This window comes from Syngnathus floridae, chromosome 6 (assembly GCF_059516105.1).
Source record: "Syngnathus floridae isolate MCC-2025c chromosome 6, RoL_Sflo_1.0, whole genome shotgun sequence".
NCBI lineage: Eukaryota > Metazoa > Chordata > Actinopteri > Syngnathiformes > Syngnathidae > Syngnathus > Syngnathus floridae.
Window position 1 is genome coordinate 8,254,859 of NC_142418.1, and position 18,144 is coordinate 8,273,002.

At 43.1% G+C, this 18,144-nt stretch overlaps 1 protein-coding gene across 8 annotated transcripts in view; it reads left to right on the forward strand.

The window, feature by feature from the left end:
- LOC148396357 (genetic suppressor element 1-like) overlaps positions 1–18,144 on the forward strand; it is a 43,253-nt gene that overhangs the window by 16,465 nt on the left and 8,644 nt on the right. For 5 of the 8 annotated variants that reach the window (XM_088378741.1, XM_088378740.1, XM_088378745.1 and 2 more), the window contains 4 exons: positions 13,708–13,899; positions 14,896–15,101; positions 17,072–17,244; positions 17,920–18,135. In XM_088378741.1, the coding sequence (XP_088234867.1) occupies positions 13,708–13,899; positions 14,896–15,101; positions 17,072–17,244; positions 17,920–18,135 (787 nt within the window). Of the gene's footprint in view, positions 1–5,565; positions 5,637–10,829; positions 10,907–13,707; positions 13,900–14,895; positions 15,102–17,071; positions 17,245–17,919; positions 18,136–18,144 lie in introns of those variants that run through there. The other 3 variants (XM_088378747.1, XM_088378748.1, XM_088378746.1) reach the window with 3 other exon arrangements.

An 18,144-nucleotide genomic window follows, 5' to 3' on the forward strand; every position in this document is an offset into this window, starting at 1 on the left:
ACATCTACACACACACGCGCAGTCGTCTGAAAAAAAAAAAATCTGCTGGTTAGTGCGTGATAACAAGCAGATGGCAGGAGGATAAGCAAAGTGAAAGTCGCAGCTCCAATTTGATATTGTTAATATTAGTTGAAGAAATAAAGCAGTGGTTGGATGATTCAATATTTCCTGTAGTCTACCATAATGTGATGAAAGTTGATTTACAGTCACTTAATCGGTCATGTAATTTTTCCAGTGCAGTATAGCGGTCGCTAATGTTATTTTCATCATCACTCAGTTGTTAAAACCCTTCCTTTCAGACATACGTATGCTATAGATATCCTATAAATATAATGGCAGTCATCAGCTAAATAGCTATATAGCTAAAGTTAGCTAGGCTAACCAATATTGTCATGTACCAACTCATTTTTGTACCATAGGACCTGTGTAGATGTATGAAGACCAGTCAACTGGACATTTTGCTCCTCCTCTGAGCGTTATTAGTCCGGTAACGGTGGAATCAAAAGCTCCGTAAATGGGCCGATTGGAAGATGAGGTGGCAAAGACACGTGATTCGCAGTTGTTCGACTTCAAGTGTTAAATGTCGACGCAGAGTAGTCAAGTGGACTAATTGCTCCAAGTGCACACTTACTGACAAATTTGAACATTTGCCCTTCTTTGCAATAAAAGTCAGCAGGGGCCTGATTCTTTGATGTCTGTGAAAGATTATCCTGTGGTGTGGGATGCGTTTCGAGGGATTTGAAAATCGGTATGCGTGTTACCTCGCTTCAGGCTCAATGTGCGCGTACGCACACACAAACAGCACTCCGAAGGAGTTAAACAGCAAATAGGAAACTCAACTTGTCCGCCCCCAATGGTGCTGCACCATCTGCATGTTCATGAACCATGTCAAAATGTAATTGATTGAATGTGTCACCGTTTGTGTGGGTGTGGGTGTTTGTTTGTTAGTGTGTGTGTGTGTTTGTCTGATGTGTATACAGAGAGCTAATTAACAGCAGTTTGGACGTTCAGGTTCATCGGACATAATGTATTTTGTTTTATACTAACTACATCGCAGTAGAGATCAATTTTCAGACCCAACCACCTTTTAGCAAATCACAATAATTATGCACAATCTAAAGTGTAAATTGCTATGGACCAGAGCAAAGAACCATTCTGGGTCTGCTTAAAAAAAAAAAATTATTAAATATCACAAAACACTCACAAGACAAAAATTATCTTTTTGTTTACATGTATTCTATTTCTCTTGTACTGGTACTGTTGATGTGATTTTTTTCATTTAAAATAAATTAATTAGTACAATTATTGTATTATTTTTGTATCATTTTAAATACCTGTTGCTAAACGTAGTCCTTAATTAATAAAAATATAGAGAAACAGTAAATAACAATTAACATTAACATGGATTCAAATAAATTAAAAATAGATTAATATCATTAAAATATTGAATTTGGGGGGGCAGGAACAGTAAAAGTAAATGAGATAACATTAAAATGAATTAAAAATATTAAAATGGAATTAAAATTCTAATAAACTATGTTCAGACAAGCACAAAATTAATCTTTAAAAAAACATCTGAAAAGTGTATTCAAGATTGCGTCTTACCTTTTCCCACATTACAGTACAGTGTGTCTAAAAACCCCATATTCATCACCAAATATTATTGCAGTGGGTGAAATTGGATTTCTTACCATTTTTAATCTCTGATCCACACTTGACACAAGAAGGCAAATTGCAGTTTATTACAGCAAGCCCCCACAGTTTGCAAACATGAACAGCCGTAATCCGCCAACGTCGCCACCTTCTGTTGCACACGCACGATGAGCGGCAGGGTTCACGCTCACACGCTACAGGGGCACGCCTTTGCTCGGGCATGTGCGCCGCCTCGTTCCGCTTCTGTCTGCATTTGCATAATCTGCATAATGATGCTTCCTTTAATTGCCTCCGCCCAGGTAAGGGATCATGTGGTTAAGTGGGAGATCATAATTATGTAAATAATTGGCCTTACCACAGCAAGCTGCTACTCTCTGCCACCCATCTGGAGTGAGACAGATACAGAGGCGGCACAATTGGGGCTGAAGGAATGAGGACGTGAAGAGAAACTGGTGGACGTCGACATTGAACTCTCGCTTATCCAATCAGGTGAAAATATGTCTTCCGCACCCTTTAAACTTAAAACTTAAACTTTAAACTCACTCAGTTCTCATCATAAGAGGCAAAGCGTGCTTGCGTCAATCTGTGTATTTGTCACGTCCTTTGCTGTAAAACTGCCACGTAAAACCAAAGACGGGGTAATGGAAATTTCCACAGATGTTAAGGTAACGCTAAAACATCTAACAACAGCTAGTTCAATATATTCTCTCTGCTCTGTGTGAACAATGACTATTACAGGACTTTTGAAAAGTAATTAAAAAATGAGCACACACATACTGGAGCTGCTGTCCGCCTCAGCTCACGCCCAGACACTCACATGCCGCCTCACCATGTCTCAAACACAAACATTACAATATGCACAATATTTTCTATATTTTTCATGCTGCAATTTTCAAAGACATAAGTTGAATTGTGTTGAAAGCATGTGGGACGGTTTCGTAATATTGGAGATTTTCACCTATTGTTGGTGGGTCTGGAACGTAGTCCAAAATGCCCTGTACGCACACACACACACACACACACACACACGCACGCTGCACAGATGGTAAAGGCAGCGGCCTTTTCACACAGACAAAGGGAAGGTAATTCTCTCTGCAGGACGTGCTGAAAGCCGAGGCGGGAAAAGAACAGCACACTCCCCACCCTGTTTCCTCAGCTCAGCCCCCCAGGCGGTACACTGACACAACATGCGTGTGTGCGTGTGTTTGTGTGAACATTGTCGTAGGCTTGAGGAGAACACATGGAGGGAAGGTGTTTGTGTGAGGGCGGATCATAAGAGAGGGAGAAAATGAGCAAGCGATAAGATGCAAAAGGGAAAATGCAGAGAGGGGCGGTGCTAATAAACTGGATTACTGCCTATCTTTACAGCACTGCATGTGTGCTTGTGTGTGCATGAGTGTTATGTTGCTGTGATACAACCAGTTACACACTATGGCAACACATGCAATTTGCGATTATATCAACTGTATCATCATAGCTTAAAGCTAACTTGATACAACAGAAGAGGTAGTGGGAATTAGCGGCAACGTTACAGTAAATGTAAACCAATAACTATCATTATTGTTATGATATTACTTTTAGGAGGGTCAACAATGAGCCACAGTATTGCGGGGACCACTGTCAGTGACTAAAGCTCTCTGGTCTGTAAAAATGTTTGTAAACAAATTGGAGGGCGCCTACTGCCAGTTAGGTGTTCCATTTAAAATTGGAGTCTTTGCTTCAGTAGCCAATCTGTAGCGCTCACGTAAACTCGCAGGGCCGTCCACGTTTCTGACTCTGCCCCGTTTGTGATCTCCCACCTGACCCGAGCAGCAAACAGGGGGCTCATTTTCATTGATCGGGGGAAGGGAGGAATACATTTAAATAATCAAGGGTTGGTGTTCATGGTTGATCCTATGCATCTGTGTGTGATTGTGTTGATGTGTGGGCCACAAACAAGCAGCAAGCGTTTTTTTGTATTTTTTTAGTTATGGGTGCATCCTCACCTGACATGAATGGAGTGGGCACTCCCCAATGGGTGAGTGTGCAGTTTGCATACAAATGTGTGCATGCTCGCGTGTGTGATGGATGGAAGGCTATATGAGAGAGGAATAGGCTAATGAGAGCGGTCTCCAGAGGCAGTAAAGAATCCTGCAGCTATTACTGCCACACTTCATAATAGCCTCTGTGCTTGGCCTCTTTTACATGGTGAGGTGGGGGAGGGAGGAGTGGAGTGGCGCAGTGTTACCCACCACTGCACCGTGCGCTTTGACCCCCACCCCTCTGGAAAAGCATACGCACAGACAGAGCATGATCCATCAGTCACTTATGCACCTGCAGGAAAGGCACGCACTTTTGTGTACGTTAATCTATCAGTCATTCCTATCCTCTCCTCACACAATGAGTGCACGCACACTTGCGCACACACGCAGCAGTCAATCTGTACAGGTCACAAAGGATGGAGGTGAGACACCACCCACCTCAGAGTGTGTCTGACTGTGCACAGCCACACCATAAATCATGTCAAGCTCCAATGTCCCTGTAGACACACACGCACACAATTTTTCCCCTGTATAGGGTTGAGCACAACAGCCATGTGTGTTCATCTAGGAGCTTTTTGTGAATGTGTCTTTGTGTGTGTTATAGGCGGGTGCATTAATTAGGAGGGAAATGCTTGACTGGTTGTATCAGGTTGTCCTGGTACAAAACCATGCAAATCAGATGCGAAATATTTGTGTGTGCTGAGACAGGTAGAAGGGGCTTAAGCTGGCTGCCATTCAAATTAGTTTGATGGCCATTTGACCCAATTCACTCGATTTGTCCAAAAGAATAATTTGATTGCGTCAAATAATGTTTCTTTAAGTTGTTTGTCTATTCATGGCAGTGATGTATAGTGACTGGCAGAAAAATTAAAAGCTCTTCCACTAGATGGCGGAAGGTGCCATGAATCTGCGTATCCACCTGTTGCCATTTATACAACAAATTAATTGCTAAATATGATGAGTAAGTCAATTTAATAAACTAGGAGGAGACCCAATTTTGATTTTTGTTTTGTTTCTTTGTTTCTTTGTTTGTTGAAAAGCATAATTCAGACAAATGATTGATTTGTTGCCATCTTTTGGCATCTACAGAAAGCTGTTCTGTGGCAAATAACAAAAACCCATGTGTAAATGACTCATAAGTATTATTATTTTTTTGTAATTTTTAGAATAGATTAGAATAGATTCCACAAGATGGCAGCAAAATTAATTATTTGCAGACTTTTGGTGTACACGACAAGATGAAGCCAGTGCTGCACTTCTAATTCAGCTTGCAGAACACTTTTTTACCTCCATTGTTGATAAAGCTTCTTTTATTTGGTTTCTACAGTCCACAGCACTTTTGCCTTCATTTGAGAGCTGCGGGAGGAAGTTTTTTTTTTTTAATAGGAAAGTAGCTTTTTAATGGCAAGTATACAAGTAACTTTGTCAATTCTAGTTGAAGTTTACTGTTTGACTGATACATAAAATGAGAGAATGCACACATTGTATAGTGCTGTTTATCATGTTGTGGCATTACATGGTACTCTGCTTGACTTTTAATTTGGACTTGCCTGTATGTATATCGCAAAAGCCCATGAAAAAAAAAAGTTGCCCGATGGGCTGGTGAGCACCGAGTAGCTTGACTTCAACTAGCAGATGTGTTGACATGATGACATGAGCATCATGTCTCCATTGCCTTTTCGGCCCGTGTGAGTTATCAGCACTGTGTGTGCATGCATGTGGAAAGGCGGCGTGGCGAGAGGGGGGGGTCACATCTTCCCTTCTCTCTCCAACCCTCGTTCCCCCCAGGGAGCATCAGTGGAGCAGGTGCTAGCTTCCCCACCCACTGCCCTCCCCTCCCCTTCCGTCCCCCCCATCCTTCCTCTCTTGTCCTTCCCACATCCACGCAGTGTTTTGTCACAGTCACCAGCGAGATGGGCTAAAGCCGAGGATTTCTTTTGTTTCTCTCGTTTCTATTAGGTGGTAAGTTGTCTGTTTCAAGCGTTTGTTTTAAAAAGCCTTATTGCTGCTTGTTCAATGATGCCTATGCACAGCTTTGGGTTGTTGGTGTTTACTTGATGGCTATCGCAGTAGAAATTTATCAGGACTACACTTTTCTACTGGGAACAACCTAATTGCTGTTTGCGTTAATGGCACTACGTTTGTGTTTTCTTTTATTTGTTGTGGAAATGGCTTTTTTAGGTGACAAGTTGTCCATTTCATGTTTTATTTTTTAGCTAAATGCTTCTTGCCCAATCTGAATCTTCTCGGTTATATCTACACTGGTCTTAAAAACAACAACAACAAAATAATGGAAGAAAGTGAACCTTAACTTTGACTACCAGTATTTTATTTTCCTTGATATGAGATGTCTAATCTGGGTTTGAGTTTCATTTTTGCAGTGGATGCACAGCGTTGAGATGTTTGTGTTGAATTGATGTCTATTGCATGACTTATTTACCAGGGTTACATTTTTCTGTTGCAACAATGTCTTCTCATTTTCAGAAGCCGCTTTGATTGTGTTTGTCACACATGATGATAATACATAGCAGAAAGAACGTGTTCAAAAGAAGTGTCATAATTGGTTGAGTAATCATTTTTGTCATATTTGAGTGTGTCTACAAATGCGTTGAAGCGCTTTTGGACCTAATGAAAGCCACGCCGTGTCGATTTTATTGCGAAGTCAAAATGCAGGACGTCCGGTTGGAGTTTGTTCACGACAGACGGGTTGTCAGGTGTTAGTTAGCTTGTGAGACAGCTTCCGCTCAACGCTCTTGTTCCCGTCCAACCTGTTGCTCAGTAAACAAATTATCCTGTTTGCAGCAGACCAAACTTAACGGATGCGAAGTGGGCCTCACATGACATCGGTTAGGTGTACTTGAAGTCGGACTATTAGCTTGCTAGCTAGCCGGATGGATGGATGGATGGATGGATGGATGGATGGATGGATGGATGGATGGATGGATGGATGGATGGATGGATGGATGGATGGATGGATGGATGGATGGATGGATGGATGGAGGGAGGGAGCGAGGGATGGATGGATGGATGGATGGATGGATGGATGGATGGATGGATGGATGGATGGATGGATGGATGGATGGATGGATGGATGGATGGATGGGGTGGACGGACGGATGGATGGATGGACGGACATCAAGCTGTCCAATTCAGTGCCCATGACGGAGTATCATCTGACGCTTCCTCGGTTAGTCCAGTTGAGGAGTATTTTTTTTTTAAGTTCCCCTTTCAGCACAGAACAGTATACGCGAGCTGGTCTCTACCATGGTTGGCATTAGGATGAGTTTGGGTTAGATGCTGTCACAGAGTCTCCCCACATCTCTCCACCCCCTGGCTGTGATGCAGGGTGTCATCCCGCAACACCCACGGGATTTGAGGGAGACCTTAACAGTGACTGTATTGTCGGCGTCAAATAGACAGATGCCACCGGGTGCATTAGCAGCAGCCAAGCGGATCACTTGGCTATTGTTTGCACGCGGGTGTGCGTGTGTGTGTGTGTGTGTGTGTGTGTGTGTGTGTGTGTGTGTGTGTGTGCGTGTGTGTGTGTACACAGCCTGCAGGTGGGCTTTGCACACACGCATATGCACGCACATACACACATGCGAGCACATGCACCATCTGACCTGCCATGGACCAGCTGCTCTGCAGGGGTTACCGAGTCAACCTCCAATCTCCTTAATGATCCTCTTCTCATGTTGATATACTAAAGTATCTCCCTCACACATGCACTCACCCGCCCATACACACACACATGCATACACGCCTCTCATCCTGTCTTTTGGCTGTGGCAGTAGCGCGTGTTTGTTCATCTTTTGTGTATCCAGTGGTCGTTAGTTTTAATTGACATAGCAGGAAAACAAGTTTGGTGACAACTTGTTGCTAGGCAGACTTCGCAGGATTTGGCTCACATCGGGTGGAGATGTATAGCTAGGAGAAGCGTGAGACTCTACTTCCTGAGTAAGCTAAACAATGTGGAATTTCCCCAAAACGGCTCATCATTATGTGCAGATGTCTCTGACCAACTTTTTATACTTCTTCATTGGAGTCATGGATGAGCATATCCCAGCTGACGCCCTGGACACTTAACCCTGGATGCCCTTTTTTTTTTAAGAATATTGAAGGAGGTGGAGTACTTGCAGAAATCCCACGCAAGCAATCTACTCTACTAGTTGGTGTTGTGCTTCACGCTGCACACACCTCAGCCAACGTGGCGCGCTTTTACCCCGCAGCACCTGCCTGCGTGCATCTGCTATTTTGCGTGTCTTGGGGCACCCTCGTGTTTGTTCAGATGGTCGAGGTCAAGCTTCCGGCGCTGTCGACACCTGCCGTGTGAGCCGGCCCAGCGCCACAGGATGAAGAGGAGGAGGAGGGACTGTGACTGTCTGACCCCCACCACAAACAAATTGAAACGATGTGGCCGATTGCCTGATAAGTCATGGAAATTCCCACAGTTACTTGTAAAACAGCTACAGAGGCTTGCTTGAACATTTTTTATTTGTTCTTACAGTGCTTACAGCCATGAGAGGTGCATCAAGGGCATTTTTGTGGGGTTTAACCTGCATCCCCAAATATTTGGAGTTGTGGTAACGCACTTGATTTGAGCAAAAATATAGCCCATGAAGCTTAGTGTAGCGTATCAAACACAATCATCGCATCCACATGTCCACGACTGACTGCTTCGGAGTCCTTAATTGTCTCTGCCTGAGCTGGAGGTGTTGCTTCTTCTTACACTCTTGTGCTTTTTCTGCTCCATTTATCCCAGCAGCACAAATGCGTGCTGGCTGTTTGGTCCCCCGGGGTCGCATGCGTATATTTTGCAAAGTGCAGTGTGTGTAAAGTCAACTGAGTCAGCTGATTTGTGTGTGTTGTAAAGGAAGATCACCTTTCCTCATGGATGTCTCGCTGTGTGTCTTTTTTTTTTTTCCTTCTGATATTTATGTGCACTTATGGGCATGTTTGTATGTGGCGGAGGAAAGTGAGTGCGTCTAAGTGTGTGTGTGTGTGCGTGTGTGTTGTTTATGGAGGGTGAGGAAGTGTTAAGTGCTGCTGTGCGAGCGAAGCTAGTAAAGGCATTTAGGAGCCCCGCGAGGAGCCCTGAATGCTGGGTTGACGCCACTCTGACTGCTATTACAGACAACTTTAAGAGGTTGTAAAACATTTGGCTACTTTTCCTCTCATTCGCACTCAGTGTGTACACATGCATGTGTATGTGCGTCGAAAAATCCGTGGATGTCTGCCAGCTATTCTAACCGCTATTAACGACAATTGTCAGAGCAGCAAATAAAGTGGTGCGTATGTGTACAAGCTAACTAGAATAGATTACTATCATTTTAAAATATTGCCGAGCACAGCATTTATATCCGTGGATGGTAACATATGCATAGTTGAGTCGACGTTGATTAATTGATGACGTAGTTTAAATAGTTTAGCGATTATGTGTTTGGAAAATTGCTTTTATTGCATATTGGCCCACAAAATTGGATTGAATTCATCTGTTGTTTTTGAGTACTCCTGCAAATTAACCAAGCAGCAAATGACGAGCACAACAATAGCTCTCCTCCTCACGTTTTCATGCCAGGCGGAGGTAATAAACAAGCAGAATGAATTTAAAGTGTTGAGCCACACACACGCACACAAACGCACACACTCACACAGACACACACACACACATTCACCTGACTCCCCCTCTATGAGGACAGTGGGGGGAGCATAACCTACTGCGTCAGCTCATTAAGAGCATCCAGTGTGTGTCTGTGTGTGTGTGTATTCAGGGATGGGTTATTAGAATGGAAGAGAAGGTTGCGACTCAAGAGGCATCATCACTCTGGCACATTGGCGAGTGACTGTGTGTGTGTGTGAGCGCACGTACGTGTTTGAGTGTGTGTTTTTGGAAGGAGGAGGGAGGGAGGACAGCAGGCCTGGACACGTCCTATAGTATGACATCATGCTGAGCTTTGCTATTGTTCACAAGGCACAGTGAATGTACTGTCAGTGCGCGTTTGTGTGTGTGTGTGTGTGTGTGTGTGTGTGTGTGTGTGTGTGTGTGTGTGTGTGTGTGTGTGTGTGTGTGTGTGTGTGTGTGTGTGTGTGTGTGTGAATGAATCAAGAAAAACTGATTACAAATTAAGGCTCAGAGGCAAACGATTTTATTAGCTTGTGTCGTTGGGGATCTAGAGCATTTTTAGACATCTATCATCTATCCACCCATCCATGTATCCCTGCAATCAGCTGTCCCTTTATCCATAGAGCCAACCGTACATCCGTCTGTCCATTCTTCCATCTGTCCGTCCATCCATCCATTCGTCCGTCCGTCCTAGTCTAGTGTAGTGCAGTATAACTGTGCGCATGAGTGGCGTTTTCTATCTTTTGGAGTCTACTTTAAGTCACCAAATTGTCAGGCGAGCCGGGTGGTTGTTAAGGAAATCCCCCTTCAGTCTGTCAGAACGCCCAGCATGGCGCAACGCGATTTGCCTAAATTTCCCCAAACTTGACTTGCCCAAGCACAAAAATCAAGATGCAGCAGTTTTTAAGCCAAGCACAAGTGCGCTGTCCATTAAAATAGGGCCCTTGGTTTTCATAGCATGCGTGGTGACAAAAGCATACAGAGAACATCCAAAGCTAGATCTCCATAATTCTCTGTAAAAATGTCCCCTTTAAAGCCAAAACATTCTTGGAGGGCGCCTGATGTTTTTGTTTTGTTTGTCCTCCTGAACTCCATGCTGGCTGTGGCGGTAAAGGTTGGAGGTGAGGGGTGAAAGGTCACTGTCAGGAGTGAACCTACCCCTTGACCCCCAAAAGCTACCAACCCTAAACCCACCTCTTCACTCATCTCTGTCCCGAAACAGACGGGACTGACTGGAAGTGTGACAGAGTGATGGATGGACGGCGGGTTAATACAGGCACACATGCACACACACACACACACACACACACACACACACACACACCAAAGCCCAAAGGATGGAAGGATGACTAGAGCACACTTTGAGAGAAAAAACTGGAAAGCCGTAACGAGTGACAGAAACGACAAGGAGGAAAGGGGGGTGGGATTGAGAGGAGGGTGGAGGGGGCTGCTAGTGGATGGAGAGGAGGAGGAAGAGTGGGTTGAGAGGAGGTCACGTGACCACACAGCAGCTGCAAGACTGAGGGAGAGAGAGAGACAGAGAGAGCAAAAGAGAGAGAAAGTCACAGAGGAGCAGAGACGACAAACAGGAGGAAGAGTGAGCAGGAGGGTGAGTGTTTGCGTGTTTCAATTATGCACACATTCACATGTTACTACCAAATGTGTGTGTGTGCGTGTGAGTGTGTGCGCAAGTGTGTGTTCATGTGGTGCTGGACCATCAAGGGAATATGGTAGCAAGATTGTGGCAAGGAAAAGAAAAGAAAAAAAAGCAAGCGGCGTGTTGTTGTTGGCTTTAGTGAAATGAGCTCCCGGCGTGCCGAGATAGATGAGAGTGAGGAAGGGGGGGGGGGGGGTTGTCGAGAAAGACAGAGAGTGAATATAGGCTATCTTATCATCTCAACCTCAGCAGAGCCTCATCAAGACCTTTTTTTTCTCCTCCAATATCTCCATCACGCTCTTTCTGTTTGATGGTGTTCTTTTCAATTTCAGGGGTGGGAAGTAACAAAGTCCAGTTGCTATACTGAAGTGGATTTGTCAGCTATCGACACTGAGTATCTGCACATCTACTGAAGTATAGAGTGCAAGTACTTTTCCTGTTCTGATTGTGCAATGCTTTGCATGTACTTGGCATTTTGTCAAAAGTTCATTTTTACCTCAAAACAAAATATTTTACTTTGTATAATTTACTTTAGTTTACTTTTGTACAAAATCCTGCCGATTGATGAGCTGTTATTTTTGTTTGGACGTTTGTCTAAATATAATCTAAATATTTTTGACAATGCATTTTATTTTAAATTCATTCGTACAAAAAAGGTGAGCTTATAAAATATGTAAATTTACTACTTTAATTTGTAAACCATGCACATTTGTGGCAGTCTAAACGTTCTTTTGTCAAGGTATTGTTTGCTTTGAAGAAACAGTCACAGACGTGGCCATTTGTGAATTCAATCGTACAAAAAAAGCAAAATTCTAAAATCCTGTCTGTTTACTAACTACAATGGATTACTTTTCATTTAAAATCCTCCTAAGTTTTTTGGAGGGTAGTTTGTTGATTTGCAACATCACCTAATTCAGATAAGGTTACAGACACATACAACCCATACAAGCAGGACTTACAACAATATACTAAAGCTTGGCTTGGGACTTTCTCTGCCTCATATTGCTTTTCTTCTAAATCGTCTGCATTCTGTTAATCCACCAAACCACTGCTCAGATAGAGATGACATGGAAAAAAGATGACAAAAAAATACGTTGTTAGTGTTTATTTAAAATAAATGACAGCACCACCTACCAGCCTGGTGTGCACATTACAACCCTTTTGCATTTTTGAAAGGCTGTTTAGGCTCGGTTATCATGAAGAACAAAACATTGTGCGGTGTCCAAGTGTTTACCGCTGTTTATTGCTCGTGTGTGCGAAGATGAGCGTGTGTGTGTTTGTGTGGTGCTAATGAGGTCATGGCTGAAGTGAGCGAACAGGGGGGTAGGGTGGTAGTTGTAGTGTAGGGGGCTGCTGGCTAATTCCGGCTGTAATTAACATTAGTGGGTCAGTGAGAGGGTTAAAGGAGGGGGGTCGGGCGCATTGGGACAAATGTTGCTCCATCTTATGTTTGCGCTAAGTGTGCCCACGAATCAATAGAATATAGTTTTAGGATCAGCTTAACAGGCCCCGGGGAAAATTGTGTTTGGACATCACATGAAAAGATACACGCAATTACGTTGCATTAACGGACATAAAAGCATCTACACGCACACTCGCCTCCTTGTATTTGCCCGGCTTTTATGCAGGAGGCACACAAATAGACTTCTTATTGATATTCAGGGATCTTGGATGCAATCATAATTGTGGAGTGAATGCACCACAGAGGAGAGGAGTTGGATTTATGAAGGCAAACAAAAATAGCATAAGCAGTCCAGACAATGGCACTTCGACATTTGAATTGAGTTTGTTCCATGACCAGGCTCGTCATTCAATTTACTTGGAAATGAAATAAATGTTCTTCATTGATATGAATTTGAAAGCCGTTCCAAGTCCTCCAAATCCACCACAATTTGGTGTTTGTAATGGTGAAAAATAGCACTGCATTTTATAAAAATAGAGAATGTAAATATATTAATTGAGTTTTAAAAATAAACATTTTATCACAGGGATACCAGACCAACAAGCAATAGATGAAAACACTGTTTTGTCTTGCAATATTTAATATTTAAAGCAACAGGTTGCCTTGGAAGATTAGCATCATGCTAGCTTTTATGCTATAGACAATATTGTATAAAACAATAAACATGTATTAAGAATAGAATCTTACAGAACAGTAGCAATGTGAGCGTCCAAAATAACTTTAGTCTGTAAACGCAAAATATATATAATAGCAATGTGCACAAGATAAAACTTTGAGTGTGATGGAAAAATGACAGAAAAAAAGTAACAACTTTCAACAGTATAACCTTCATTTGTGATTGGCATCCTTGTTCTGCACTTATGATGGTCAGTAGGGGGCGCTGTGTCAGATATATTGCTGACCCTAATAGCAAATCATGCACATGAGTACACACACGCATTCATGTCCTTAAGGGACTCAGCCAACGTCGTCTTTTAAGACCTCGGGATTGTCTGCAGGCGAGTAGCACTCCAGCTTGTTTGAGCTTACACGCACATGTAACGGGTTTGTTCATTTCTTTAACGAATTTGACACCAAGCATTCAGGTAACAAAATGGACCTAGTGATTTTTTGTATGTGAATTAGAACAAACATGAAATATAAGTAAACTTCACTTATACAATCTTGCAGGTGCACTGGCATCCAAGTTATGCACTGCTTATTTTCGGAATGAGAATAAAAGATTGTTATTGTAGGTGTCATGTCATCGAGCTGATGGTGCAGGTGCACCCTTGTGCTTCTCCACACGCAGGCATGAGCCATGAGTCCACCAAGTCGGCGTCTTTAGGAATGGTCTCCACGGCGACTCGCACCACGGCCACCGTCAGTCCTCTTAGCCCTCTGACCAATGGGAGCGTTCTCGCCCAGTCTGCCAGCTCTGGATTCGCCGCCGCCCTGCGCAAACTGGCTAAACAGGCTGAGGATCCCCGATGTGAGTTGCATGGTGCGGCCATTTGGTCATTGTTATGTGAAATAGTCCCATTAACCATTTGGTCGTCATATAATATATTTCCATTGTTTTTAATAATTCATTTATTATTCTGACAGTTACCTTTGTTGACCACAAAATCAAATCAACGTTTCCTATTGTAATGAATGGAAATACCATTAATCTGTTCCAGCCCCCCAAAAATCACACCCAAAATGTGAATGTTTGTAAGAAGAAAACACTAGAATGACCATGAACCAATAGTGGTCAGATGCTTTGAAGCTCACTGCTGGCTTTTTTGTGTAGGAATGTCTGAACCTCACTCATAAGTCAAAATTTTGCTCGCAACAAGGCCTGTCACAACACAGTATCGACTAGATCGACTTATCGTTCGATGAATAAAACCTTTCAGTCTTCTTTCAGTCAGTCACCTTGCTAGTGAGAGCAATGACTTTTTCTGAAAACAACTCTAAAAACGATCCCCTGGCGCTTTAAGAAGCATGGTTCAAAATCAGATGCAACGGTTGCAATCACTCACTTGATGTGTCAGGCGACCTACCCTGACCGCTCTGCCTCTCCCTTTATCCTTTTCCATTCATCTCCTAATAATGAGAATCTAATTCAAGCCAATTACAACAAGCTCTCTTCTTCCGGCTTCCCGTCGCTCTTTCTCTACTTCAGTGTCCATTGGCAGCCGTCCTCCAACTCGATATTGTCTGCCTTTGGTGTTTTTTGTATGTGTGCACTGGTCAGTCAATGTTGCATTTACCAACTTTGCAGGTCCCTCTTTCAACTCCTGCATAATGGCACATGTCTCTCCTGTTTCCTTTTCTCACTTTTTGTTCTCGTGTTTTTACAATGGCTAGCAGCGTATCCTAGCGGTTAGCGCATCTGCCTTACCGTTGTTAAATTCTGTAGTTTGGCGTCTCGGCTCCACCATTTGCTGTGTGCAGTTTTACAAACATTGGCTGGATTTTTTCATTCTGACTTGTTCTGTGCTTCTCCACACAGCTTCGGCCCTCAGCGGTGAGTCGTCGCCTGTGTCGTCGTCACCTGCCACCAGCCACAGCTCGCCAGTCAGCACCCCCAAGCGAGCCACACTAGGGCCCCTCTTGGCCCAGTCCCGGGGCCACGCCGTTGTCTCGAGCACCCCTCCCGTGGTCACCATTGCTCCCACCAAGACCAGCAACGGTCTGTTCAGGGCCGACGGGCGACAGGTACACACAAATGGATGCCTGAAAATGATGGGTTTCTTTTTTAAATGTGAAACTCACATGATTACACATGATTACTAATTGGGCCAAGAAGTACTACTAATATGGCAGAGTTGTTCACTGGTAAGATTTGTTAGTAGCCAAATGGCCAACATTTAGTAGCGTGCAGAAATGCCAAAGTCTAGTAATTAAAACCATTAATGGACCTTATTTACAGTCATTCTAGCAGTGCACTGAATCTTCTGACTGGTGAGGAGGACAGGGTGTACTCGTACATGGCTCGTAAGATGGATAGCAAGGATAGTGAATAAATACTTAAACAGCTTTCTATATATACAGGAGTACGTGTGTGTGTGCGTGCGTGCGTGTGTATGTGTTTGTGCGTATGTGTCTAACCCTTCCCCACCCAAAGGCGTAAAGGGACTTGTTCTTGTGTGCATCTGAATATGTTTACTCATGGACGGGCGAGGCACCAGGGTCCCCTCGAGACAAAACAAAAGCCCCCCTCCCCGCCGCCTTGGTATACCCCCTTGGGTTAGAGCTGCCTTTCTCCTCCTCACAAAGACCACTTTGTGGCTCTGCCCACCGGACTGCAGTGGGAAGGGGGGGATCCTATGGCGTCCCATTCAGACTTGTAGGCATAACAGGAGCAAGGTGGCAATGAAAGAGAATAGGATGTGAAGGAGGGGAGTGATAGAGAGCAAGAAAGGCCAGGAGAGTAAAAGCGAGCTCACGAAAGGTTGGTGAGGATCAAGTGTAATGTGCACTTGGCCCTGCACTTTGTCAATCAGAGCCCACACAAGCACAACTAATTACAGCTTGCTCTGTTCAATGGAAATGTTGCACCTTTGGACTCTAAATCTGGAATTACAGAACAGTTGTTCAAAATTAATAAGATTAGACCAAGATATGTATTTTTGTATCAACCATTGTAAATAACAAGGCGAGTCATCCTTTAAATAAAATTCAGTTGAGCCGAGTTGAGGCTGCCAACGGTCACATAGTATTGTGTATGTGATAGCTGCAGTAGTTCTCCATTTGAGGATCAAGAGAGAGGTTACTCATTTGAATGTGCTTTTCATGAGCGCTCCATTCAAATACATTCAAACTTTATTCAAAGTGCACAATGGTCACTCCATGTGCACTCTAGGACGGCAGATTGTGCGTTTGCTTGGATTTGTTTGTGGCTTTGACTGTGGTTTGACTGTCCACATTGTTGCTATTGCAGCAAAGTTTGACTTGAGAAGTTTGTCCCACCAGAGCTAAAATACGGAGAGTTTTTATTTTTTTAATATATGGATTTCACATTGAATTCGGTGTATTTTAATTGTCTGTAAAGTTAAAGTTCTCTCCACCTTTAGACGTGTGTTGTAATGTATTTAGAAACAAATCGATGATTTAACTTTACAAGATCTGCACAGTTTACTAATTGCACCTTTTCATCGATATGCCTGCCACTAAAAATCGTTGGCTGAGAAAGAAGAGCCAAAATTTGATTCTCATATTAAAATAAAATGTTTACATAGTAAAAACATGATCATATTGCACTTGATTGGCTGCTCCATTTGTCTGGATAAAATGCTGCCAATCTCTGTTGCAAATTAAATGCAACGCTGTGGCGAGCAAATCCTGCCATGGGGAAGCATTTGGAGTGTCCGTGTGTGAACTGAAGGAGTGAGCAGTGAGCACCAATATTAGGATCAGCTCCTCCACTTTGATCTTGACCCACTCTGACATACCGGAACCATTCTGAGCCTCAGGGTGCAAGTCCCAAGCTTTAATGCACTTTTGTCTCAACTTTCATAGTGCTCACCCAATATCAGCGGTAGAAAATGAAAATACTCGGTATCCACTGTGTAATTGACTTGAGTATTTTTCTTATGACTTTTTACTTTCAGAAAATGACAGCACAGAGTGTGATTTTTGTTTTTGTCACCTCAGCTCCATGCCGTGTAACATTTCGTCTCACTCAGGTGGAACAGAGCGCTGCGAGGCTTGGGGGCGGCAGGGAGCGGGCATCCGCCGACAACACTCATACACAGCACGACAAGAGGACCCCGCCCGTACCCCCGTCTCACCTGCTGGCTCACCACTTTGGACTCACACCCAGCTCGGTCATGCAGGACCCCCGCATGCAAAGCCTCAGGCAAGGACCCGGGACCAATAATATTATTGATGATAAAAATAATAAAAAATAAAAATAATACCTATACCTTTAACATTTATTAGAACTTAGTCACTCCTATGCATGTAAAATTCATTCTATTACATTTGCATAAAAAATAATGAGTTAATTTAAAAATAATAATAATAAAAGCATTAATAATAATCTGTTTTTCTATCCAGTGGAAATAAAAATTCTGCGCACCTTAACTACAACTGAAATGAAAGAAAAAAGTAATAATAAGTTTGCAAAAGTGTGCACACCCTCTTCTAAGTGACATAAGGTTCAAAATCAAGCAATTATGAGCACACATCTGCCACTATTTTTATTGGCTCGGATTAAACCCAAATAAAGTTCTGATATAGACTATTAAAAAATATTGTTACTTATATTTTATTATTTTATAGTCATATACAAATATACAATAAATAGATTTAATTTCACTAGTATTTTGTCATACAAAGTATATAATTGATACTTTATTTAGTGTTATTATTTTGTTACTGATCTGCTAGGAGAAATCTGATCTGCTAGGAAAACCACATAGAAAACAAAATGTAAATAACAAATATGATTTTAAAAAATGCCAATTACAGCAGATCAAATATAAACAACAGTACACTATACTATAGCATTTGTGTAAAATGTGTTGTGCAGTTTACCTGGGCAGATGCACCCTGCGGCTCCCTCAGGCAACATCCCTGAGGATTACCTGAGATCACTACGTCCCTTTGCCACCCCCGACGACCTGCGGCTGACCTCTGTGCCTCTTGGTCTGGACCACTCTGCCGCCGCCGCTCATGCTGCCGCTGCCGCCGCCGCTGCTGCTTACTATCACCCAGCCTTCCTGCACCATCCTTTGTCTTTACCCAGGTATGGTTT